Genomic DNA, 27717 nt, shown 5'->3' on the forward strand with positions numbered 1-27717 from the left:
GTTCTCCCAACCCTCATTTTCCCATCTCCCAACCATGTGATGCCTCCATGATGTCAAAGAGCTTGCCCAATATTTAGTGTGACTTCCCCCAGCTCCATGTTGGAGCCAGCTAACACCTTAGGCCAGCCAAAGATCCACCTTCCTTGCCAGCAGTCCCCTCCTTGGCCTCTGGTAGACTCTTCATTCCCTCACCTCCTCTGCCACTGAAGACCTCGGAGAGATTGTTATCATGGCAGGCTGAGTTGTTCAAATGCTCAACATCTCATAACCTCTCCCGCTTTAGCTTTGTACTGTAGTATGAGAGCACATGGCTGTCACGTGACCGTAACAACACTGACCCCGCGGGTCGGAGGACAGCATTGCTCTTTGGATCGGAAGTGATATCACTGTCAATCAAGGTGTGGCTCCACCCCATCCATCAGGTGTGGGCCTAGGGATTGGCTTTGGAGAGCACCTTTGTCCTTGAACTTGCCTGACCATTGACCTGTCTAAATCACCTGGCTAGGCTCCACCCAGCCTCCTAGCACTATAACGAGTGCTGCAATCCCCTGGTCTGTCTCTTTTCGACTGCCCCAGGAGTAGTGAGACAATGCTGCAGAGACCACTGGTAAGAGTGGGCATCACCATGTGGTTTGGGACTGTCTTAGTCAGACTCCAGGGAGTGTTAGGGCCAATGCTTGTTGGGTCAAGGTATTCAGGCATTGTAGTGTTTATCTCTTGATAAGTTGTACCTTGTCCATTGTGTGTTTGTGTGTGTGAGTGTGTGTCTCATCCTCATTGCAACTCCCCCTCATGTCCGCGGTCTCCTGCATGTGAGAGTGCGCATCTGTTCCCATTCATTCTGTCCCCACGTTTGCCTTTGTGATTAAACTATTTTTAGAATCCAAGGCCTATGTCCAGAGTCCTCTATCTTTAAGATTCCCAAAGAACCGTTTCACACAACAGTTACCCATTTCCTTCACGATTCAAGAAAATACTTTACAACTGAGACAGCACAGTGGTGCAGCTACTGCATCTGCTGCCTCACAGCTCAGCAACCTGGGCTCGATCCTGACCTCGGGTGCTGTCTGTGTGGAGTTTGCATATTTTCCCTGTGACGAGTGGGTTTCCTTTGGGGGCTCTAGTTTCCTCCCAAATTTCAAGAGTGTGGGTTGGTGGGACACTAAATATATTGCCCAAGATACACCAGACTTTTTGCTGGATATTTGGAATGTGCCTGTGATTCTACCTGTATCTCACTGTACTTGTGCACATGGCAATAAACTTGACTCTGTGTCAGTCCGACTTGGGACCACCACCCCAACTCTGTGTCAGTCCGACTTGGGACCACCACCCCAACTCTGTGTCAGTCCGAATCGGGACTGCCACCCCATATGTCGACGATTGCACCAGTGCTGCTTCCTGCACAACTGCAGAACCCGAAAGTTTCATCACTTGTGCTGCTAGTTCCCACCCTCACCTTCACGTGGACTACCTCGGACCCTTCCATCTCGGGACAGACCAGCAACAAACATCCATTACAGCCCACAGACTCCCACAGCTACCTGGACTGGACCTCCTCCCTCCCTGCCTCCTGTAAGGACTCCATTCTATTCTCCCTTTGTTCTTTGTCGTGTTTGCTCCGGCGACGAGACCTTCTGTACAGGTGACTCTGAAATGTCTTCCTTCTTCCTCAGCCCCTCGCTTCCCCCTACCATGACAATCACAAAAACTGCCAATGCTGGAAGTCTGAAAACAGGAAATGGTGCAAACACTCAGCAGGTCAGGGGACATCTGTTCTCCTGCCACAGATGCTGCCTGACCCACTGAGTATTTGTAGCATTTCCTGTTCCTCTCTGCCATAGAGGGCAGAGTCCTTGTCTGCATTTTATCTATTTCCACAAGCCTGCTCTCACCCCCTCTCCTCCTGGACAGGGCCAGCGAATCACTGCTTCACCTGCAGGGACCGTTTAGGTGTCTGGACGGTGGGAAGGGCAGAGGTGACCAGGGAGTTGTAAAGGGAGCAGAGAAATGTTGAAAAGTGAGTGGGGGCAAGTGTGTCCCTGATGTGCCTCCCCTGGGCCTCTCCTTCCATCCACATTCTCCACAACACCTCCAACAAGATTCCACCACCAGACACCCCTCCACTCCCTTTACAACATTTCGAAGGGATCGCTCTGCCCCCTTTATGACTCCCTGGTCACCTCTGCTTCTCCCACCATCCAGACCCTACACAGTCCTTCCAGGTGAGGTAGCCATTCACTTCGACTTCTTCCAATCCAGTGTGTTCACAGTGTGGTCTCCTCCACACCAGAGAAACCAAACACCAACTGGGTGACTGCTTTGCAGAGCACCTGTGTTCAATCTGCAGGGATGACCCTCAGCTTCCTATTATCTGCCACTTTAATTCTCCATCCCACTCCCACTCCCACCTATCGGTCTGTGGTCTCCTGCACTGTTACAGTGACGCCCAATGTGAGCTTGAGGAACAACACCTCACCTTCCATCTGAGCAGGTTCAGCCTGCGGGAGGCAATAATGAATTCTCCAACATCAGGTAACTCGTTCTCTGTCTGTACCAGAACCGGACATCGCTTTAGCTCAATTTTTCTCGTTCTACCAGCACTCTGGACCACTGGGCATGTCCCATGGCCCTGCTATTAGCTACACAAAACACAGAGTGAGAAGTGTAATGGGCTTCTAACTGCCACCTTGTCACTTGGTCTCCCCATATCAGAGATAGAAACATAGAAAACCTACAGCACAATTCAGGCCCTTCGGCCCACAAAGCTGTGCTGAACATGTCCCTACCCTAGAAATTACTAGGCTTACCCGTAGCCCTCTATTTTACTCAGCTCCATATTCTCCATGTACCTATCCAAGTGCTTAAATGATAGCATTGTACCTGCCTCACCCACCTCCTCTGGCAGCTCGGTCCATACACTCACCACCCTCTGGGTGTAGAGAGGCCAGGGGTCAGATGACAGTAACAACACTACTGACCCCCATGGTCAGATGACAGCATTGCCTATCGGGTCAGAAGCTACACCACTGTCAATCAAGGGTCCGGCTCCACCCCACCCATTAAGAGCACACCTGAGGATTGGCTTGTAACCCACCTTTGTTCTTGACCCTGAATCATTGGCTTGTTTGACTTACCTGAGCGGCTCCGCCCAGCTACAGCCCTATAAAAGATGGTACATGTAGGCAGCCCTCCCTCTTCTTCCCATTGCTGCCGGGGTCGAGACCACAGGTGAGAGGGTGCACTTCCACAGGGGTCTAGGAGTTTCCTAAGTAGATTCCCAGTAGAGTAGAGCCGTTGTTTGTCCAGATTCAGGGGGTTCAGACAATGTATTTGTTCGTTTCCTGATCATTTGTACTAGTTCGTTGCGTGTGTGTGTGTGTGTGAGTGTGCGTGCGTGTGTGCATTTCACCCCCTGTTGCGACTTGCCCCATGTTTCGCGATCACCCGAGTGCGAGTGTGCATTTGTTCCTTCACATTCTGTTCCCATGTCTGTCTTTGTAAATAAAATTCTCCTTTTTAAAGTACAAAGACTGTGCGTCCAGATACCTCTATCTTTAAGATCCAAAAGAACCTTTCTCATAACCTTTCTCATTGGGTGGCAGTGCGACATGTGTAGAGGAAGTTAGGAGAATTCAAGGTGATTTGGATAGGTTGGGTAAGTGGGCAGATACTTGGCAGATGAAGTTTAATGTGGATAAGTGTGAGTTTCTCCACTTTGGGAGCAGGAACAGGAAGGAGGATTATTATCTGAATGGTGTGGAGTTAGGTAAGGGGGAAATATAAAGGGATCTAGGAGTCCTTGTTCATCAGTCACTGAAAGTGAATGAGCAAGTGCAGCAGGCAGTGATGAAGGCTAATGGAATGTTGGTCTGTATCACAAGGGGAATTGAGTACAAAAGCAAAGAGATTCTTTTGCATTTGTACAGGGCCCTGGTGAGACCACTCCTGGAGTATTGTGTACAGTTTTGGTCTCCAGGGTTAAGGAAGGATATCCTGGCTATAGAGGACGTGCAGCATAGGTTTACGAGGTTAATTCCGGGGATGTCGGGACTGTCTTATGCTGAGAGGTTGGAGAGACTGGGATTGTACACGCTGGAATTGAGAAGATTGAGAGGGGATCTGATTGAAGCATACAGGATTATTAAGGGATTGGACAAGATAGAGACAGGAAATATGTTCCAGATGTTGGGGAAGTCCAGGACCAGGGGGCATGATTTAAGAATAAGGGCTAGGCCATTTAGGACAGAGGTGAGGAAAAACTTCTTCTCCCAGAAGCTTGTGAATGTGTGGAATGCACTGCCTCAGAGGGCAGTGGAGGCCAATTCTCTGGGCATTTTCAAGAAGGAGCTAGATAGGTTTCTTATAGATAGGGGAATCAAGGGATATGGGGACAAGGCAGGAACAGGATATTGATTGTTGAGGATCAGCCATGATCTCAAAATGGAGGTGCAGACTCGAAGGGCCGAATGGTCTACTTCTGCTCCTATTGTCTATAACACTGGGTGAAAAAGTTGCCCCACAGATCCCTTTTAAACCCTTCCGCTCTCACCCTAAACCTATGCCCCCTAGTTTTGGACTCCCCTACCCTGGGGAAAAAGACAAGTGACCATCCATTTTATCCATGCCCCTCATAATTTTAAACATTTCTATAAGGTCGCCCCTCATTCTCCTACGTTCCAAGGAATAAAGACGTAGCCTCCCTATAGCTCCGGCCCTCTAGAGCTGAGGTTACAATTAGATCAGCCATGAACTTATTGACTGGTGGGGTGGGATGGAGAAGCTGAGTGACCCACTCCTGCTCCTGATTCTCATGGCTCCTACAACACAGAGCCCATTCAGCCCACTGCTTTTTGCTGGCTTCCAGTGGAGCAATCCCATCAGTCCCACCCCCCTGTAGCCCTGCACCTTATCCTCTCTCACATACCCACCACCTGATTACCTTTACCTGTACTAGGGGTTACAGTGGAAAATTAATCTACCAGCACATCTTTGGGATGTGGGAGCAACTGGGGAAACCCATGTGGTCACAGGGACAACGTGCAAACTCCACTCAGACAGGACTGGAGCTGAGGCAGCAGCACCTACTGCTGTGGCACAGTGCTGCCTTGACGATTCTGTGAGGCTATGGTTAGTGACGTACCTCACCCATCACAGCTATAGGAGTCTCGCCTGTTGCCAGCGCCACACGATGCTCCACGAGGTAAAACATGTACTCATCGTACAGCAGCCGGATCAGATGGAAGGAGCCAAAGCTGGCTGCACTACGCAAGGTCAGGTCACGTATAACCATGGAACTGAAATAAAAGTGTTACAGGACAACTCAAAGCAGACCTTCTATCTGCAGATACCAAACACTACATTTACCAAGCAGTTCATCTGGAACATTAAGCTGAACAGAAGTGCACGTGGTTTTCATTGTAGTTTCATGCAAAAGCCAACAGCACAGATCACCTTGATGCTACGTCCTTGCTCTCTCTGCACTTTCCTGCCCTCTCATAGCGCACCCCACTCCCCCTCTGCCTTGCCCTGCTACTGACCCTCTCCACTCCCCCCAGTCTTCTCATTGTCATTCCTCACACCTCGCTCTCCTCACCTTCTCTCTCCCCTGCAGTCTTCCAACCCTGCCCTGAATTGGGATTTAAGTTGAAGTAATCTTCATAATTAACTGTTCCAATTTCATTTTGCGTCACTAACACCAATGTTCCCCTATATCGAATACCATTCAGTGCTGAAGAATTAACCTAGCGACTCCAGCTCCTGCCATTTGGGCACTGCCCCACTGTTCTCCACGCTGCCAAGCTTTCCTTGTCTCCCTGGAGTCTCACTGTGGAGTGATCCAGCTGTAACCTGCCTGGAGCACCACGTGGGTTCAGTGTGACAGGCAGGTCTTGGGATTCTGCAGCTCCCAGTCCTCCTCCTGCCTCATCTCTACAGAGCCCAACATCCTAACATTCACATCTTTTTCAGATATAGAGGGCTTATGGCTTTTACTTGCCATAGAATCATAGAGCAAGGGAACAGGCCCTTCGGCCCACCCTGACTGTGTCGACCATCATGTAATACTAATCCCATTTTCCAACACTTGACCTGTGGACTTCTGTACCATGGTGGGTCAAAGGCTGATGTAAATATTACAAACACCATGATGGTCTCTGCCCACACCAGCCTCTCAGGCAGTGTGTTCCAGAGTTCAACCACCCTCTGGGTGGAAAACAAATTTTCCTCAGGTTTCCTCTAAACCTTCCACTCCTTGTGTTCACCCCATGCCCTCTGCTAATGGACACCCTGGGGGAAAGTTTCCTACTGTTTACCCAGTCAATGTCTCTCATAACTTTGTACATCTCCCCTCAGCCTCCTCCACTCCATGGAACATAACTGAAACACTCCATCCCAGGCAAATTCCTGGTCAATCTCCTCTGCATCCTCTCCTCTGCAGTCACATCCTTCCTACAATGTGGTGACCAGAACTGCATGCAGTCCTCCAGCTGTGGCCTTATGTTTTGGGATATCTCATATTCTGTGCCCCAGCTAATGAAGGCAGGCAGCATGTATGGCTTCCTAACCACCTGACCTATCTGTGCTGCATCTTCAGGGATCATTGGTCTTGTCTAGCAAGATCCTTCTTCTTTAGTACACACCAAGATCCCTCTGTTCCTCAGTACTGCTTAGGATCTTACCACTCATTGTGTTATATCCTAGCTCATTGAGATACAAAATCTCAAAATGCATCACCTTACATTTGTCAGGATTAAATTCCATCTGTCATCACTCTGCCACTGTTACCAACTGATCATTATCATTCTGAGCCAAAGAACAGTCTCCTCACTGTCAATGACACGACCAATCTTTGGGTCATCTGCAAACTTACTAACCAACCCCAGAGTCAGACAGAGTTAGAGCCCAGAAACAGGCCCTTGGGCCCAGCTCCTCCATGCCACCCAAGATGTCTCCCTGAGCCAGTCCCATTTGCCTACAATTGGCCCCTATCCCCTAAACCTTTCCTATCCATGTACCTGTCCAAATGTTTTTTAAACATTGTAAAAGTACCCACCTCTACCACTGCCTCTGGCAGCTCGTTAGATATACCCACCACTCTCTGTGTGAAAAACTTAAAGGTCCCCTTTAAATCTTTCCCCTCTCACCTTAGACCTACCCCTCTAGTTTTAGACTCCCCTATCCTGGGAAGAAGACAGTGACCGTCCACCTTATCTAATCTCTTCATCACCTGTAAGGTCATCCCTCAGCCTCCTTCACGCCAGGGAAAATCTTACCAGCCTGTCCAGCCTCTCCTTGTAACTCAAGCCCTCCAGTCCTGGCAACATCATCGTGAATCCTTTCTGCACCCTCTCCAGCTTAATGACACCCTTCCTATAGCCGGGCGACCAGAACGGAACACAATATTTTAAGTCTCACCGCTGACTTCCCCGGTTATAACATGACCTCCCAACTCCTCTACTCAAAGCTCCGACCAATGAAGGTAAAACATGCCAGACACCTCCTACACCACCCGGTCTACCTGTGTCACCACTTTCAGGGAACCATGTACCTGTACCCCCGGGTCTCCCTGTTCTGCCCTGCCCATTCACCTCCTGACCGTTAACATAACAAACAAATGACAAGGGGCCTGCAGCAATCCCCAAAGGTTCCAACTGCAAAAGCAACAGTCAACCATCCCCCTCTGCCCCCGATCACCGTGTCACGGTTCTGCCCAAGAGCAAGTGGTGTCCAGCCCATTCTTCACCTACCTCAGGGCTACTTCCCACTGGCGTAGCACGAAGTGCCAGCAGGGGCACAATTGTCAGCATGAAGCAGCTACAAACCTGTAGAAGGACCACTTTAGCAGGAACTGCCGGGCAGCCTTGGGAAATCCAGGACTGCCCTCATGGGGCTTCAGGACCTGATTCACGACGTTGTCAAGCCAAGACGCCCATTCATCCAGGGAGCTCTGCTGCTGTAGAGTCAGCTTAAAATCCTGTTCCAGTCGCTGCACCATCCCCTCCTCACACTGACACACCCATGACGCTTGCTCCTGTTACAACAAAACCAAACCCAATTGCACATTAATTTGTTAATATGCTTTTAGACCAAACTATAGCCAGGATAAGCTTTGGGATATAAGTTTCTCTACTTGTCACCCTATGGCTGGGAAGCCCCAGAAGGATTGTGATATTCCATTGTGCAGATTAAAAAATAGTTTTTGGTTCCCTCATTTACCGACACGTTGTGTTTAACAGCTCCTTTTGAATTCCTCACAGCTGCCGACACTTAGCCACACAGCTGTGACCTCTTCAGCCAGTCCTTAAAGGCACGTGCACACAAACAACCAACACTCGAGTGGACAGTGCTGATCACTATCCACTGGCTTTATTTGCTTTTCTGAAGGGCAGGGCGTGTGCTCCAGAGGTTTCGGGAGAGGTTGGTTGACAATATCACCCACAGGAGGCATGTCCTATGTGCCCGGGGTCCACACAGACACTCCAAGGTCACTGGCAGGACGTTACCAGTAAAGTGCCTGCCAGAAGTGACATCCCTTGCAGTGTGGACCAACACATATTGGTTCTTCCCCATCTCATGGCCCTACTCTCAAATATCATATCTTTGATGGTGAGTCGGAGAGAAGTCGAGCAGAGGAACGGGCCCTTCAACTGAACACACACAGGCTGTACCTGCCTTTCTTGCCCCCCCTCCCCTCGTGCTGCTCTCTGTGTCTCACCCTTTCCTTCTGTTGCTCTGCATATCTCTTCTGCTCTCCATCTCTCTGTACACCTCTATCTCCCCCACCCCATTTCCTCATCTCTGCTGCTCCTCCTCTCTACATTTGCCTCTTTCCTGCTCCCTCTTACCCTTCTTTATTTCTTCCTCAGCTCTAGGACATTCCCCTTCACACATGTAACAAAGGCAGCTGTGCCAGTGCAGGAGCCACACACACACCAGCCGTGGGACCTGTAGCGGTGCTGGGAATCCACAGCTGGAGAAGGCTTGGGGCAGCAGAGCGGCCAGATTACAGCGGAAGGGCTGGAGTGAGGAGGTTCTCACACTAAGAGGGAACAATCTTCAAGAGTTAATAGCTGACGATGTTAGTTTGCTCAACTTTCATCAAGAAACTCTCTTGCTTCACCCCAGCTTAGCAACCAATTCCATTCACTGGTTGGTTCTGCCCCATCCATTGTTACCCTCACACTAATTCCTGCACCAGTACACTCACCACGCCACAATCTGCGACCATGACTTTGTCCCTCGCAGTTACTCCTGCCACATGCACCCACTTCATGATGATTGTACACAATCATCCACACCAGCAACAACCACGTCTTCCCAACTACCTCCCGCAATTATTCTCTATCACAGCAACCAATGGCAGGAGATGACCGGCCCAGCACACTGCCAGGGGCCCACCTCACGAGACAGGGAGGGTGCTGAGGCAGGCACACCCAAGAACCAGGGGAAGCAGAGCATATCCCTGATCTGCTGGGTATGCAATCGTTGCACTTTATTGCAACCTCACTCAATGGTACGTGTGTCTTTAACTGTAAGGATGACACCTAAATACAAGAGGGCTCAGGGACAAGAACTGTCTATGGTGCCTTCTGTCATCAGTAGGATGGTCCATCTAGCCATTACACAGGTGGAAGGAATCACCCATTACACATGTATCACAAATTATATGTGGCCAAGTGGATACCCAGAAGTGTATCAGCACGGATTTAAACCTGGCCACCTCAGAGATAAGAGTTGGAATAAATGGTTCCTTTTCAGGCTGGAGGGATGTAACTAGTGGAGTACTGCAGGGATCAGTTCTTGTCCCTCAGTTGTTCACTATTCACACTAATGACCCAGAGGAGGGGGTGAAATGTGAGGTTTCCAAGTTCGTAGATGATACAAAAATAGGTGGAAGGGCACACTGTGATGTGAGCATTGTGATTCTGCGATGGGATATATATAGTGATTGGGTGAAAACTTGGTAAATGGAGGGAAGTGTGAGGTCATGCACTTCAGTAAGAGGAATCAAAAGGCAGATTATGATCTAAATGGAGAGAGACTCAAAAAGACTGAAATTCAGAGGGATCTAGTTTTCAGGACCAACAAGTAGTTTATTTTGAAGGGCTTGAAGTTTCAGAATAGGAAGGTGTCGTTACAATTGTACAGGCCATTAGTGAGGCCACAGCTGGAATACTGAGCACAGTTTTGGTCCCCCTACTGACAAAAGGATAGAGTTGAATTGGAGGCAGTGCAAAGGAGATTCACTAAGCTAGTTCCCGTGATGAGAGGGTTGTCCTGTCAGGAGATGCTGGCCAGTTCAGGTCTGTAATTCCTTGGAGTTTAGAAGAATGGGGGTTGACCTTATTCAAATGTACAAGGTTCTATGGGGGCTTGACAGGGTAGAATGTTGGGATGTTTTCACTAATGGGACACTCGGGAATACAGTTGTAAGGTGGGGACCAGGCATTTAAAATTGACATGTGTGGAACTTGGTTTTCTCAGAGAAGAAATTTCTTCTCTTAATCAATCTCTGGAATTCTTTGCCCCAAAGGGTGGTGGAAGCAAGATCATTCCATGTATTAAAGGTGGTGAAAGATAAAGATTTGAAGAATTGAGGGTTATGGGGATGTGGCACAGAAGAGGAGTTGAGGCCGGCATAGATCAGCCATGATCATAATGAATAGCAGGGCAGGCTTGAGGGGCCTAGAAGTTTACTCCTGCTCCTATTTTCATGTGTTCTTGTGACTGTGTACACTTCTTTAACAACTTTCTCAACCTGCTGTCACTTTAACAATAATGCACACCCACCCCAGAACTCTCTCGTCTGTTTAGAATTGCTCCCATTTTTTTGTTCATCTCTCAGTGTCATCCACAAGGCCACATTTATTGCCCACCCCTATTTTTTCTTGAGAAGGTCGTGATAATCTGACTTCATGAATTGCTACTGTCCTCTGGTGAAGATAGTCCCACAGTGATGTCAGGGAGGTTCCAGCATTTAGACCCATGAAAGTGAAGGCCAGTGAATTCCAAACCCAGAACGGTGTGTGACTAGCATGTACCTGCTGCCCTTGGCCTTCTCGGTGAGACAAACTGTGGATTTGGGAGGTGCTGTCAGAGTAGCCCAGGCAGGTAACTGCACTGCATTCTGTGGGTGGCACACACTGCACTCACTGTGCTCAGGTGGTGGGGGAAGGAAGGACTGAATGGAGAGGGGTAGTGAGATGCTGATCCAGTGGATTGTTTTCTCCTGAATAGTGTGGAGCTTCTAGAGATTGTTGAAACTGCATTTATCCAGACAAGTGACATGCAAGTGGTGGGGGGGGTCAGAAGGTGAGGACCTCTGGGTATCAGGAGGTGAGCCACTCACTGCAGCCTCTGATCTGATTGCAGGACTTATGTAGCTGGTCTAGTTGAGTTTTGGCCAGTGATGACCCTCAGGAAACTGATGGTGATGGACTCAGTGAAGGTAATCTCACTGAATGTCAAGGGTAGATGGTTAGACTCCGTGTTAGAGAGAGTCAGTGCCCGGTACTTTTATGCATTGAATGTTACTTGCCACTAATCAGCACATGCCTGAATGTTGTCCAGGTTTTGCTGCATGAGGCATGGGTTGCTTCATTCGTTGAGGAGTTGGAATTGAACATTGTGCAATCATCAGCCAGCATCCTCACGTGACTTTACGATGGAAGGAAGGTAGTGTAGCGGTTAGCGTAACGCTACTACAGCGCCAGCGACCCGGGTTCAATTCTGGCTGCTGTCTGTAAGGAATTTATACGTTCTCCCCATGTGTCTGCATGGGTTTCCTCTGGGTGCTCCGGTTTCCTCCCACATTCCAAAGACATACGGGTTAGGAAGTTGTGGGCATGCTATGTTGGCGCCGGAAGCGTGGCGACACTTGCAGGCTGCCCCTAGAACACTCTACACAAAAGATGCATTTCACTGTGTGTTTCGATGTACATGTGACTAATAAAGAAATCTTATCTTATCTTATCATTGATGAAGTAATGCTTAGACTTAGCCTGCTGCGGTTAGGAATGGCAGTGATGTCCTGGGCCTGAGATGATTGCCCTCCAACACCCACAATCCAATGGTTGGAGTCATACCTCCTTTGTGTGAGGTATGTTTTCACTTTGATGATCAGTAACCAGTCTTACTACGGCCTTGATGCCACACTTGGTCAACTAGTGTCTTGATGTCAAAGGTAGGATCAGGTTCAACTGTAACTGCAATCCTGTTGTTACATATTTGAAATATGCCATGGTGTGTAGATGACCACAGAAGTGCCCTGGATGAATTGGAGCTTGTTTCTGCTTCTAGTTACGTGAGACAAGCTGGATGAATAAAATGGTCTTTCATAGAAAGTCATTATTCATATATATATATGTAGTCAGAGGCTGACCCATCTCATTATTCAAATTCAGCCTAATTAATGATTAGGAGAACCACAGGAAAACAGCAAAAGATAAATCACAGCCGTCCTCACTCAAATAATGAAACAAAACAAAAACATCTGGTATCTTTTATAGGCCCCGAGGTCACATAGAGTCAGACAACATCTGTGATGGGAATTTTACCCAGTGGCCACGCTCGTTGCCTCAGTAAGGAATCCCAGGCGCTCTCCAGCTTTGTTCTAAAATCCAAACTTTGCCAAGAGATATTTTGCAGAGAGCAAAAGGAATATCTAAAATATCCCAAATACAGCTAAGCTATTAACCCCCATGAAGACGTGTATGGAGTTCAGCAGCTGAAGGAAGAACAATGTGTATTCTGACCCAGGGCACCTCTTTCCTCCCAAACACCCACTGTGCAGGCTCCCGGCCAGGCAGCAGGAAGATCAGTGTCTGCATCCAATTTGGTGATCGACTTGGGTGCCTTTGTTGCCCCTGAAATTAAGGATATACTAGGAGAAGAGAAAGAGAACAGCTTCTCTTGTGCTTGCCTTGACCAAATACCTTGACCAAGGTTGACCAGGAAGAAATGGCAGCAGCTTCCATGAATGGTTAGCCACCATGTTCCATCTATTACAAGTGTGTCTGCTTTATATAGTTATACTTTGATATTTCAAGAAACTATTATCTCTTTGAGCTAACTTATCACTCTATCCCTTAATCAGGTATAGATATGTACAGGAACTATGAATGGATACAGGCAGCTGAGTTTTGAACAGGCTGGAACTAACAGTCAGGGTGAGATCATAATTAATGGGCTAGCACACGAGTCAAAATTGAGGCACACATGAGTCAGTGTAACTGAGTGACTGGGAAGTAGAATCATGAGCTAATGGCTAGAACTATAATGGAAGGCTACAAGTCTTCCTAGGTCAAGCTGGAGGAAGTTTTACATGATCAACAACTTAATACCAGACAAAAGACAGTTTTTGGTCAGGGGATAAAGACAGAAAATGTTGGCAACACTCAGCAGGTCAGGCAGCGTCCGCGTCAGCTTGAGAACCTGAAACATTAGCTCTGTTTTGGAATAAATGAGTCACTTAAAGGCTGGAGGAATGTTGTTAGTGGAGTATCCAGGGATCAGTTCTTGGCCTCAGTGCCAGTGACCTGGGTTCAATTCCCACCACTGTCTGTAAGGAGCTTGTACGTTCTCCCCGTGTCTGCGTGAGTTTCCTCCGGGTGCTCCGGTTTCCTCCCACATTCCAAAGACGTACGGGTTAGGAAGTTGTGGGCATGCTATGTTGGCGCTGGAAACATGGCGACACTTGCGGGCTGCCCCCAGAACACTCTGCGCAAAAGGTGCATTTTACTGTGTGTTTCGATGTACATGTGACTGATAAAGATCTTATCTTATCAACTGTTTGCTACTTACACTAATGACCCTGGAGGAGGAAACAAAATGTGAGGTTTCCAAGTTCGCTGACGATATGAAAATAGGTGGAAGGGCATGTGGTGAGGTCATTGTGCAACGGGATAAAGATAGATTGAGTGATTGGACAAAAGGTAGTTTGGACATCACTTGCACACGAAGGGAAGCTGGTGTTGTGGTAGCTGGTGGACGAGAAAGAGGAGACGTCTGTGGATGATAAATCCTCTGAAGGTGTCTGCAGGAACTGGTGGAATAAACAGGTTTCAGAGTAGCCAAATTCAATTACAACATGGAAACTAGACAATAAACAGCATGGTCACTCAAAAACTATCGAGGTTGAGAGGACACTAGAGGACATTACTTATGAAGGGTGCTTCTAGTACTTTGAAAATGTTAAAATGAAAGAATTGAAGCAGGGAGTCTGTGAAGCAATGAATGCACAGCTAAGAAAGTACGGTCAAGAGCCTCAAGAGAAGAAGGGGAGGCTAAGGATGAAAATATTTTCAGGATGGAATGAGGGGAAGGACCAAGAGAAGGTACTTGAAGGAGAGTGTAAAGGAAACAGCTTTGAAATCATAAGTGTTAAACATGGAATTAAACAATCAAGAGCATGACGGGATGAGATTGAGGGAGCAAGTGGTGGATTTCACAAGAGTGAATGGGAAAGAAACTGCAACTCAGCGTGAGGGGGCAGGTGATAACAGCAGCAGAGCAGGAAGACGGCTGACATGGCAGCTGGACAGGTAAGACCAAGGAATCCACGGCTATTGGTATTTGTGGTTGGAGATGAGGGGTGGGGAAAGAGAACGCAAAGATATGGTGCAAAGTTATAATCCACACAGAAGAACTCACCTGTACATTGGCAAAGTCAACACGGTTGAGGTCACTGAGCATCTGGTTGATCTGCGATGTGTTTTGTAGGACTGCTCTGGCAGCTTGTGCAAGGTGGTTCAGGGACGTGTACCTGCGCAATGTCTGGGCAAAGGCACTAACTACTCCCACCTTCAAAAGGAAACAAAGCAGTCAACAAGGTCGAGCTCAAGGAGGATCACAATTACATTTCACAGCACCAACATCTCAACTGGATAAAACATTGTTCCAAATAAACAAACAGTTCCCAACAATGGCGAAGTGACATCAGCCATAAATAAGTGGAAATGTGCGCCTCACTTTGGAGCCAAGGTGACTGATCTTAATCTTCTGGATCAGCTTTACTCAGTTGGACCACACATCTGCATTATTGATTAAAGCATAATGCAGATGTGTGGTCCAACTGAGTAAAGCTGATCCAGAAGATTAAGATGCACAGGATCCACGGTGACTTGGTAGAGGGATCTTGGGGCCTAAGTCCACAGATCGCTGAAAGTGGCCACGGAAATAGATAGGGTAGGAAAGAAGGTGTACAGCATGCTGGCCTTCATAGGTCTGGGCATTGAGAACAAGAGTCAGGAAGTCATGTTGCAGCTGTATAAAACTTTGGTTAGGCTGCACTTGGAGTATTGTGTGCAGTTCTGGTCACCCCAATACAGAAATGATGTGGAGGCTTTGGAGAGGGTGTAGAAGAGGTTCACCAGGATGCTGCCTGGATTAGAGGGTATGAACTATAAGGAGACACTGGACAAACTTGGGTTGTTTTCTCTGGAGCAGTGGATGCTAAGGGGAGACCCGATGGAAGTTTATAAAATTATGAGAGGCACAGATAGAGCCAACAGTCAGAATCTTTTCTCCAGGTAGAAACGTCAAGTACTAGAGAACATGCATTTAAGGTGAGAGGGGGATAGTTTAGAAGAGTTGTGCAGGGCAAGTTTTTACTTACGCAGAAAGTGGTGGGTGACTGGAATGGGCTGCCAAGGGTGGCAGTGGAAGCAGATACGACAGTGGCTGTTAGATAGGCATCTAACATTTAATCTGCAGGGAATGGAGGGATATAGATCAAGTACAAGCAGAAGAGAATTAGCTTAATTCGGCACTGTGTTCGGGACAGACATCGTGGGATCTACTGTTCTATGTTAACTCCTCATGTCTGAACAGCTGTTGGGATTATTTTTTAGTGAGCTTCCAATGTTAAAAATCATCTGCAAAAATGTTGTGTCTGATTTCTAATCCACGTTCTCATGAATGTTGCAAGATTAGCTCAAAAAGTGTGCTAAATCCTTTCATGGATGGACACCTAAAACTCATGAAGCTTAACAAACTGGAAAAGCATTAGCATTCTCTTTTATGTGAGAGAGAGAGAACTATTCGGAAGAATACAAAAGCGTACAGCAGCAAAAGGTGCAAGGAGTCCACTCCACAGCAGCTCCCAATCCTGTGACCTCCCAAACCAAGAAGCCTCCTTAAGATGTGACCACCACCACCTGTAGGTTCTCCAGCAAGACATTCCTTTATCATCGCTGGGTCTAAATCCTGGAACTCCCTGTGCACTGTGGGAGTACCTTCACCAGAAGGGCTGTGGCCACTCAAGAAGTCTACTCACCACCACCTTCTTGAGGGCAATGAGGGATGGACAATAAATGCTGACCTCATCAGTGGTGCTAAAAAATGAATAAAAAATACTTTTTTCCCTTACTGACCTAGATTTCACCCTTCTTTTATTCTTTGCCTTGCTACAACTTGCAAACATATGTAAGAAATCTTATATTTTTCTCAAACTTTGCCCTTGTTTTTTTAGAGGGAAAGCATCCAACTTGATCACAGAAAACTAGAATTAGGAAAAATACTATTAAGTATTTTCAAAATAAAAATCATACAAGAATTGAACAATTGAATTTGGTTAATCTCTCTAAAATCTGACAGGTGAACCTTTGAGAATGGTTTGAGGGGCAGTAGGTTGGATTAAACATCATCACAAAGTTTCACCTTTGTCCGAACCATCTGCTGAGGGAAACCACTCATTGCACTCATCAGCCATCCCTCCAAACTTTTGGCAAAATTCCGAATAGCTTGGGTCAAAGCACCTACAGAAATGATAAGAATTAATGGTATTAATTAATGGCAAATACAGAAAGATTTATGAATCTAGTGTGAATTGCACATGGGACCTTGGTGTGAAGTAACACAATGTTTGAAAAGCAAAGATCAACAGCATGTACCAAAGGCAGAATGGTCTTGGTGGGAGATTTTAGCTTTTATCTACATTCAGATAAGTAGACTAACTTATGTCCAAAAGGTAGTGAATTTCTTCAGTATGCAAATTGTAAATTGGTTTATTATTATCACATGTACTGAGTTAAACTAGAACTGAAATACTGCAGTCACTATATTAATTACCACACCATAGGAAGGATGAGAAAGACTAGAAAGAGTGTATGAAAGAGTTAACAGAATGACTTTGGCAACAAGGGCTTCCATTACAAAGTTAGACTGGAGAGGCTGGGGTTATTGTCCCTCCTGAAAGAGGCTGAGCAGAGATTTGATAGAAGGGTACAAGATCCTGATAGATAACGTAAAGGAAGCTGTTCAAGGATGAGGAGAACGCAGATTTAGTGGAAAGGGCTACCAAAGCGAGGGGTGGAGTATAAAGGAAATCTTCTTTATGCAGTTATCACGTGAAACTCACTGCCTGCAAGAATGGTAGAAACACATGCAATAAGGGTAATTGAATAAGCACTTGAGGGAAAATAATTTGTAGTGCTTTGGGGAAAAACCAGGGAAATGGAACTAATTGGATTGCTGTACAGAAAGCTATCATGTACTCAAAGGGTTGAATGGCCTCCTTCTTGCATAACAACTCTATGATTCTAAATGGAGACACAAAAGACTGCAGATGCTGTGTTGCTCCATGACACTCATCAGTGACACCCATCCGAAAAGAAGGAATTATGTGTGTCAACTCCTTGGGTAAGCATTTTAATGCAAAAATACTGAAGGAAAGAGAGATAGTTACAAGCTACTTACTAGGGACAGGCCGCAGAACATCAGGAATGAGAATTTCCACCAGCGCCTGGTACAGCACATGATCGCAATTTCGCATCCACTTAATGATGGGCTCGAACTTACAGAGACTGATGAGTTTATCTTTGGGGAAAACAGCCTCACTCTCCTCCTCGCTATATAATGAGAAACACAAAGCACTTCATAACCAATGCAGCAGGTAGAAAGTGTGCCATGTGTTGTTGTGTGGACTTATCCCTTAATATTTTCACTCTGCTGCAAGTTCAGGGATGGCTGTGACATGTAATATCCCTGGGAAACACTTCCACATAACTCAATGATTTTGTGTGCTATACATTGGAGTTTGAAGTAAAATACAACTGCAGGTCCTTTGTACATGGCACATGCCATTTCCAAAATTTGTTGCTGGTCCTCTGTGCAATGACATGAATAAACTCACAGACTGCTAACATTTGCAATGATGGCAAAGCATGCAATGTGAAATTTGACATCTCATTTCAAAATTCATTTGTGCCTCCAAGCCCCGTAAACATCATAGGGCACACAGGAGCAGGTGATAAAATCTGGGAATGTGAGGATAATGGTTGGGTTACTGAACTAGTAACTGCATTGATGCAGGGACACGAGTTGAAATAGCACAGTGGCAGCTGAATAAGTATGGTGCAATCTCGCTAGATCACGATTTCAGGTACACCACAGGTATTATCAGGTCTTCATAGGTGGAAACCTAGGAAACGTTGGAAAGGGTGCAGAGGAGATTTACTAGGATGCTGCCTGGATTGGAGAGTATGGATTATGAGGAGAGACTAAGGGAGCTAGGGCTTTACTCATTGGAGAGAAGAAGGATGAGGGGAGACATGATAGAGGTATACAAAATATTAAGAGGAATAGATAGAGCGGACAGCCAGCGCCTCTTTCCCAGGGCACCAATGCTCAATACAAGAGGGCATGGCTTTAAGGTAATGGGTGGGAAATGCAAGGCAGATATCAGAGGGGGGTTTTTCACCCAGAGACTGGTTGGGGCATGGAATGCGCTGCCTGGGGTGGTGGTGGAGGCAGATACGTTGGTCAAGTTCAAGAGATTGTTAGGTAAGCATATGGAGGAATTTAAAATAGGGGGATATGTGGGAGGAAGGGGATAGGTAGTCTTAGGCATGCTTTAAAGGTCGGCACAACATGGTGGGCCGAAGGGCCTGTATTGTGCTGCATTGTTCTATGGTTCTGTGGAAACCTGGGAGTTAGTTTCGCTTGTGATTTGGTGTTAAATTTGTCCCCCAACACACGAGTTATATCAAGGTTACACTGTGATAAAATAAAATCTCGCATCAATAACAGTAACCATGAAACTCTCGGTGTTGTGAAAATCCATCTGTTTCACCATATTCTTCAAGGAACGAAGCTGCCATCCATACCCAGCCCAGACTACATGTGACTCTAGACCCACCAACGTCGTTAATTCTTAGCTGCCTCCTGAGTTCAGGGACAATCAGGGATGTACAATAAATGCCAGCTGTTAGGGAGGTATTGCTTTAAGAATTTTTCTGTTCACTCCTACATTCACCCTCCATGTTCCCCGTTAATGTGGCCGTTTCACTGTTTCACAATTTCACTGTTGTAAAACCACCTGCACCACATCACATTACTGATAACCTGCAACCTCTTCATGTACCCAGACCTTTGACATCCTGCCCCCATGTCGGCCCCTTCTCATCCACCTGCCCAAGGGCTCTCACTTTCCCCCTCAGGACCCCGTGACCTGTTTTCCTTTACCAGGACTTTGTACATGTTTTTGTGTGCAAGGCCTTTTACAGTACACAAAATCTTGGCCACATGTGCCAAGGAGTATTGCTCCTGGGAGGACCTCACACAAAACTGGAGCTGGCCCACCTCTTACCTTGCCTTTTAAGCTGCAGGTAGCTTCCAGCCATTTACCTTTGGGGAACAATGGAACTTGAAACCGCTCACTGGTTCTGGACAAATGGCATATTGTATCAATGCCCCATAAATAGCGACAATCGGCCACAGTAAGAACTCAAAATTATTGCATAATGTCCTTCTTCAAAGACTGGATGAATCTTCTTTCAGCCAGGACTGTATCACTAATCACACTGAAGCATCAGCCCTGAGCAACCTGAAATACTTTAAATTCAAAGTTTTCGATTCAATGTTTTCTGGCTCAACAACATCCTGACGACACTGCAATGAGTGTTTGGTGCAAGAGGTTGTGGGATGAGGACCATACATCTCGAGCGTATGCAAACTAATTATAAGCAATTCAGCAGTGGCCCCATGTCTGTGCTGCAAGGGCAAACAGCCATCAGCCAGATAAAAAACAAGCAAGGCACACCCACCCACCACTGATAGAAGCTGCAAACCACTGACAGAAACTGCAAACCCTTCTGTCCCACAGTCCCACCCAGCTGTGCATAATCACCTACTGCAATTCATGGCCATCCAATCAGTCAATATAAATTAATTATTAAATATTATTAAAATCATTAAATAAATTACATAATCATTAAAATTAGAGGATAATCATAGGCAGCACACGAAGATTTACATACCTGCATTTCCAATGGATGAGCTCTACATAAGGACTTTACAGTTGAAAGATGGGTTCTTTCACTGTCGTCCAATAATGAGTGCATTGTTGAGAAGGTTTGTAATTTTCTTACCTGACTGAGGTGACAGAAGCACCATCATTTGGCGAGGGAGATGAATGCCAAAATGTTTGCCAAAGTTTTTCAATATAGTGAAACTGAAGGTTTATTACAACATCCAGCATTGCCTGTAAGAGAACCCATTTATCTGTTGAAGCAGGGTGCAGGAAAAATTAACTCCCCATTTGGGAAAATCCACAGTAAACCAATAGAGTGGAGCAGAAGCGGAAGCAGAATTTTAAGAACATCCACTTTACTAATACTGGGAAGACATTACCTTGGGTTTTGATGAAACTAATTTACTGTAAATTAAATAAACAAAACTTTAAGTATGGACATTTTAATTATGAAACTGTTTCCACAGTATACATACAAATAACATGAGATAACGCAAGCTGTGATAAAAGTAGGAACTTTTCTTTGGCTTTGGAGAAGATAAGAAGTTAGGCCTGAATTACAGCCAGTTCCCAATAGTGAACCAGAGACACCCAGGTCTAGAAATGCCATCGTCAGTGAAACAATTCTCCACATGACATGACCTAAGAATGCAAGATTACTCAAGAATAAATTAAGGCACGATTCACCAGAACCCCAACATGTTCAAAGCAAGGCAGGCACATTACAGCAGGGGAGCACAACAATCAGCTTCTGCTCTGTTTGTGAAATGGTCGCATAAGGTGATGTTCAATTCAACCATCCATCTCTCCCACACCCAACCACCTTCCAGAACATCTCACCTCACAATGCTCCCTGTACAAAAGCTGCAATGTCTTCACTTCATTCAGTGTGATATTCTCTGGCAATGGAGAGTCACCAATCTCTGCATCAATGAACTCTGGCAGTGCACGAGACATATCTAATGGGAGCAACAGTTAAACAAATATATAAGTAAGTTTTGTATTGAGCAGTCCAATGTAACTTTAATTTTCCATGTCCATTTCTTTTTGGGTTTCGTCTGTCGACACAAGCCCAATACTTTTTTACATTTTTTTCTTTGTCACTTTTCTGTTTTGTCCTTTGACGCTGTTCTCAGTCAGTGACCTTTCATCAGAAGTCATTGCTTGGCGTCTACAGCTCCAAATTAATCCTTATGTAAACCGTTCAGCAGCCCTATACCATCCTGTTCTGCTACCATCTCAGGGTCTGCCTAGCTCCGAAATATGCCCTCTGTATCTCTTTCAGATTCCTCCAAAAGGCCCACCAGGACTACTCCTTGTGAGCAGAAACCCAAATGTTCATCTTCACTAACCACTGCCCCGGGCAACCACCTTTCCTCCAAAGCACGTGCTGTGGACTCAGCCAGTGGATCAGATATCCCTATCCCTCTGTTGTGGATGGTTTCATCAACATTATGCCTTTTAAAAAAATCTGCCCAATCACACCTTCCCCCAAAATTTTGCTGCCCATCTGGTCTCAGCTGCTACCACTTGCAACAGTGTTCCTCTTACCCCAAACCTCATCTTGGTCTGGCTCTCTAGTCCTACGGTGCCAGTGTACTTCTCACCCTGTTTCAACATCTCTGTGTAAACCGAGACAAAAGCACATTGAAAGCACAGTGAAAGAACCCATCTTTCACGCACCACCAGGCTCAAGGACAGCTTCTATTCCGCTGTTGTAAGACCCTTGAACAGGCCTCTTGTATGATAAAGATGGACTCTTGACCTCACAATCTACCTTGTCGTGGCCCTTGCACCTTATTGTCTGCCTGCACGGCACTCTCTCTGTAGCACTGCATTCTGTTCTTGCTTTCCCTTTGTACGACCTCAATGTACTGATGTTTTGAAATGATCTGTACGGATGGCATGCAAAACAAAGTTTTTCACTCTATCTTGGTACAGGTGACAATAATAAATCATTACCAAGGACACGTGGAGCAACCTCTGGTAATGGTGCAACACTGTGTCAGCTAGAAATGCTTTGTGAGATATTGGAGACACTGCAGAGTCAATTCCACAGAGAGACTTAACTTGAAGACACAAATAACAATAGACAATAGACAATAGGAGCAGAAGTAGACCATTCGGCCCCTCGAGTCTGCACCACCATTTTGAGATCATGGCTGATCCTCAACAATCAATATCCTGTTCCTGCCTTGTCCCCATATCCCTTGATTCCCCTATCTATAAGAAACCTATCTAGCTCCTTCTTGAAAGTGCCCAGAGAATTGGCCTCCACTGCCCTCTGAGGCAGTGCATTCCACAAATTCACAACCCTCTGGGAGAAGAAGTTTTTCCTCACCTCTGTCCTAAAAGGCCTAGCCCTTATTCTTAAATCATGCCCCCTGGTCCTGGACTTCCCCAACATCTGGAACATATTTCCTGTCTCTATCTTGTCCAATCCCTTAATAATCCTGTATGCTTCAATCAGATCCCCTCTCAATCTTCTCAATTCCAGCGTGTACAATCCCAGTCTCTCCAACCTCTCAGCATAAGACAGTCCCAACATCCCCGGAATTAACCTCGTAAACCTACGCTGCACGCCCTCTATAGCCAGGATATCCTTCCTTAACCCTGGAGACCAAAACTGTACACAATACTCCAGGAGTGGTCTCACCAGGGCCCTGTACAAATGCAAAAGAATCTCTTTGCTTTTGTACTCAATTCCCCTTGTGATACAGACCAACATTCCATTAGCCTTCATCACTGCCTGCTGCACTTGCTCATTCACTTTCAGTGACTGATGAACAAGGACTCCTAGATCCCTTTATATTTCCCCCTTACCTAACTCCACACCATTCAGATAATAATCTGCCTTCCTGTTCCTGCTCCCAAAGTGGAGAACCTCACACTTATCCATATTAAACTTTATCTGCCAAGTATCTGCCCACTTACCCAACCTATCCAAATCACCTTGAATTCTCCTAACTTCCTCTGCACATGTCGCACTGCCACCCAACTTTGTATCATCAGCAAACTTGCTAACGTTATTCACAATGCCTTCATCTAAATCATCAACATAGATCGTAAACAGCTGCAGTCCCAGCACTGAGCCCTGTGGCACCCCACTAGTCACGGCCTGCCATTCTGAGAAACATCCATTCACCCCTACCCTTTGTTTCCTATCCGCCAACCAGTTTTCTATCCATGTTAATACCCGCCCCCCAATTCCATGAGCCCTAATTTTACCCACCAATCTCCTGTGCGGCACTTTATCAAATGCCTTCTGAAAGTCGAGGTATACAACATCCACTGAATCTCCCTCGTCTATTTTCCTGGTTATATCCTCAAAAAACTCCAGTAGATTAGTCAAGCATGATTTGCCCTTGGTAAATCCATGTTGACTCGACCCAATCCTATCATTGCTATCCAAATATGCCGCTATTTCATCCTTAATAATGGACTCTAGCATCTTCCCCACCACAGATGTTAGGCTAACTGGATGATAGTTCCCCGTTTTCTCCCTCCCTCCTTTCTTAAAAAGTGGGATAACATTAGCCATTCTCCAATCCTCAGGAACTGTCCCCAAATCTAAGGAACATCGGAAAATGATCACCAATGCATCCACAATTTCTAGAGCCACCTCCTTTAGTACCCTGGGATGCAGACCATCTGAACCTGGGGATTTGTCAGTCTTCAGCCCCATTAGTCTACCCATCACCATTTCTTTCCTAATGTCAATCCACTTCAGTTCTTCTGTCACCCTCTGCCTTTTGTCCATCCTTACCTCTGGGAGATTTCTTACGTCTTCCCCGGTGAAGACAGATCCAAAGTACTTATTAAATTCAACTGCCATCTCCCTGTTTCCCGTAATAATTTCACCCGATTCGGTCTTCAAGGGCCCAACATTGTTCCTAACTAACTTCTTTCCTTTCACATACCTAAAAAAGCTTTTGCTATCCTCCTTAATATTCCTGGCTATCTTGCCTTCGCACCTCATTTTTTCTTCCCGAATTACCTTTTTAGTTAAATTCTGCTACACGTTAAAAATTTCCCAATCTTCTATCTTCCCACTCAGCTTGGCTCTGCCATGCTTCTTCCTTTTTAACACAATGCTATCTCTGACTTCCTTTGTCAGCCACGGTGGCCCCTTTCCCCTCTTTGAGTCTTTCCTTCTCTGGGGAATAAACTGATCCTGCACCTTGTGCATTATTCCCAAGAATACCTGCCATTGCTGTTCCACTGACAATTCTGCTAGGATGCCGCCCAGTCAACTTTAGCCAGCTCCTCCCTCATGGCTCCATAGTCTCCTTTGTTCAACTGCAAAATTGACCCTTCTGATTTGCCCTTTTCCCTCTCCAATTGCAGATAAAAACTTATCATGTTATGGTCACTACCTCCCAATGGCTCCTTCACTTCGAGTTCTCTTACCAAATCCTGCTCATTACACAGCACTAAATCCAGAATAGCCCTCTCCCTGGTCGGCTCTCGTACCAGCTGCTCCAAGAATGCATCCCGGAGGCACTCTATAAACTCCCTTTCCTGGGGTCCAGTACCAGCTTGATTTTCCCAGTCCACTTGCATATTGAAATCCCCCATAACTACTGTGACATTACCCTTGCCACATGCCAACATTAACTCACTATTCAGCTTGCACCCAATATCCATGCCACCGTTCGGAGGCCTGTAGATAACACCCATTAGGGTCTTTTTGCCCTTACAGTTCCTCAGTTAACCTGCAGAGGATTAGCTCCCCTTGGAACCTCCTGAAGAAGAAGAACAGACTGACCCAGAAATTGCTGGTGATGTTGGCTCTGTGCAGCCACAGATTGCTCTGGGGTGGCTGGAGTTGCATGCTGTCCATTTCCAGGCATATTGTCTCCCACACCATCCAATTTTTGCATAGGTTTAAACCTAAAGATAAAACACAAAACTTAAAAAGAAAACGATTTGGAAGAATCAGAAATGCTGATAGTGGAATAGGGTCCTACTCCAATTCCTCTGTTCAATGAAATTACAGCTGATCTGTGAGCAGACTCCATGTACCTGCCATATTCCGCCAAGTCCGCTGACAAAGATCAAGGCTCTAAAATTAACAATGTTCCAGCATCAACTGCCATGACTGCAGAATTTTTCCTTCCTTCACTCCTGAAACTCTTAGACCAGTGGAAATGGACTCACACTATCCATGCAATCAATTCTTCTTCATATCTTAAATAAAACTTCATTCAAATCAGTCTATAGCCTTCTAAATTCCAAGGGAAACAAACTGTGTGCATGGACTTCAGTAATGCCTATGACAAGGTCCCACATGGAAGACTGGCTTAAAAGGTTAGAGCCCATGGGATCCAGGGCAAGTTGGAAAACTTGATCTAAACTGGAGGCAAAGGGTGAATGTGAAAAGTTGTTTTTGTGACTAGAAGCCTATGACCAGTGGTGTACCATAGGGATTGATGTTGGGACCCTGATTGTTGGTAAAATATATTAATGATTTGGACATGAAGTTGGAGGTATGATTTGTTAATTGATACATGACAAGAAAATTAGTGATGTTGTTGACAGTGAGGATGGTTAATCAGGCTCATAATATTGTTCTCCTGGTGAGATGGGTAAAACAATGGCAGATGGAATTTAATCCTAAGAAATATGAGGTGGTGCATTTTGGGATGACTAATAATGCGAGGACATACACAATGATGGCATGGCCTTAGGGAGTAGTGAAGAACAAAGGGACCTTGGTGTACAAGTCCAGGGTCACTCTAGGTAGCAGCGCAGGTAGATAAGGTGGTGAAGAAGGCATACAGCATACTTGAATTCATTAGCTGGGGCACAGAACATAAGAGCAGGGAGCTAATTTTATAAACTACTGGTTAATCCACAGTGCTAGCATGTCTTTTCTCTTTTACACCAAATTCTATTGACCAGAATTCTCCTTATTTCTCCATTTAGGAAGCACACTGTTTAGAATCACTTGGTGTGACCACTCTGGGTGTCACCAGGAAGCATTTGCTTCAAACTCAGTGGCAATCTTTATTGATTTTCATACATAATTTTTTCATAAATGGCTTCTGAAAGAAATTTCAATCTGTTTACTTCCTTAACTAAAGGTCAATTTCATTTCAAATACAAAAGGCACGGGTTTATTGAGTCAGTTCTGATCAGTATCATTGAAAGTTATGATCAAAAGTACTAACTTCATAAGCATTGTGATTGTATCAACAGTTGATCATCAATAACATTCAACCCTGAAACCCTCCAACTCATCTTTTATCTTGAACCTTGGATGTTACATTAATGAAGGTGCTACCATGCAGTCCAGGTAGCTGAATGCTAGGGTTCCACAGTATGGGTCAGATGATTTATCAGGTAAGGGAGCTCTGGGATTGCATCCTGACATGGAGAGTGGACCCCTGGCTAAGGTGGACCCTGGGTATGGGTTGGATAGTTCATGTCGCAGGGGATATTCAGTTTTGACTTTTATTGAACAACAGGGGAATTCTGAGATTGTTGTCTGGACCCTTCAGAGTGGGGTGAAAAGTGGGCATCAGCCAGGGAATGTGGGGAGTACACCATTGCTGAGGATTGTGAGCACTGGATCACCAGGGTAAGGATTGTATAGTTATATGTTGGGATCATGCCTTGACTAAGGATTGTGCCCTCTGGGTCACAGTGGCTCTTGGTTGAGGACACCGGTCCTCAGTTGATGTCTTGACTCTTGCGCTGAGCAATCTGTGCCAGGGTTGCAAACTTTGTTGAGGTCCATGGTCACTGGATCTCTGGGGCTCCTGAGTGAGAGGTGAGAGGCTGGTATCATACCTTTGCTTCTGATGTACTGGTTGCTGTCGCATCGCCATGTACTGCATGTCCTCCTGTAAACGGTTTAAAGGCGAATCTGGCTTTAGACGTATCCCGTAGTAGTGATACTTGGAATTTCCCCTGCAACACAGCAAAGTGATCTAAACCTACAGATAGCTGAATAAAAAGTAAGTACTGCCAACAATAACAAAAATAATGACAGGGATTACTTCTTAGCAATAGAAAACCAGCAAAAAATGTTTAATTTTTGTCTTTGATAGATTTCTGTTGTCAGTGCAATAGAAGTAATTGGGTTTCAATCAAGGAGACAGAAAAACAGAAATAAGATTCCTCAGAAGGATGTACTCTCACAAACTCCCAATTATTGATTCTCATTCCCATATTTTAACCGTGCACATTACTAGACTTCTCTGCAGTGGTATAATTATACTTTAAGTCTTTTAAATTTATTGAATTGTGAAAGCACTGCATCATTTCAGCTTTTAAATTTGAGTTTCAAAGTGCAAGAGTTTGAACTTTAGAAAGAACTAAAAACAACTGTATATCTTGCAATAAGTGTAACAAATGGCCATTTTATTAGCTCAAGGAAAATGTTTAGAACAACTCCTATCTTAGCAACAATGCCTTGGCAGAGTTTCGCTGGAGACTGGGGTACAAGAAGAATGCAATGC

General features: G+C 45.7%; 1 protein-coding gene across 4 annotated transcripts in view; it reads right to left on the reverse strand.

The window, feature by feature from the left end:
* LOC127582631 (DNA-binding protein RFX2-like) overlaps window positions 1-27717 on the reverse strand; it is a 113524-nt gene that overhangs the window by 6308 nt on the left and 79499 nt on the right. For all 4 annotated transcript variants that reach the window (XM_052038098.1, XM_052038097.1, XM_052038095.1 and 1 more), the window contains 9 exons: window positions 27047-27166; window positions 25020-25144; window positions 21092-21210; window positions 20370-20482; window positions 17698-17849; window positions 16660-16757; window positions 14653-14802; window positions 7824-8032; window positions 5144-5297 (listed from right to left, as the gene is read on the reverse strand). In XM_052038098.1, the coding sequence (XP_051894058.1) occupies window positions 5144-5297; window positions 7824-8032; window positions 14653-14802; window positions 16660-16757; window positions 17698-17849; window positions 20370-20482; window positions 21092-21210; window positions 25020-25144; window positions 27047-27166 (1240 nt within the window). The remainder of the gene's footprint in view (window positions 1-5143; window positions 5298-7823; window positions 8033-14652; window positions 14803-16659; window positions 16758-17697; window positions 17850-20369; window positions 20483-21091; window positions 21211-25019; window positions 25145-27046; window positions 27167-27717) is intronic.

The sequence above is a fragment of the Pristis pectinata genome, chromosome 24 (assembly GCF_009764475.1).
Source record: "Pristis pectinata isolate sPriPec2 chromosome 24, sPriPec2.1.pri, whole genome shotgun sequence".
NCBI classification, from domain to species: Eukaryota; Metazoa; Chordata; class Chondrichthyes; order Rhinopristiformes; family Pristidae; genus Pristis; species Pristis pectinata.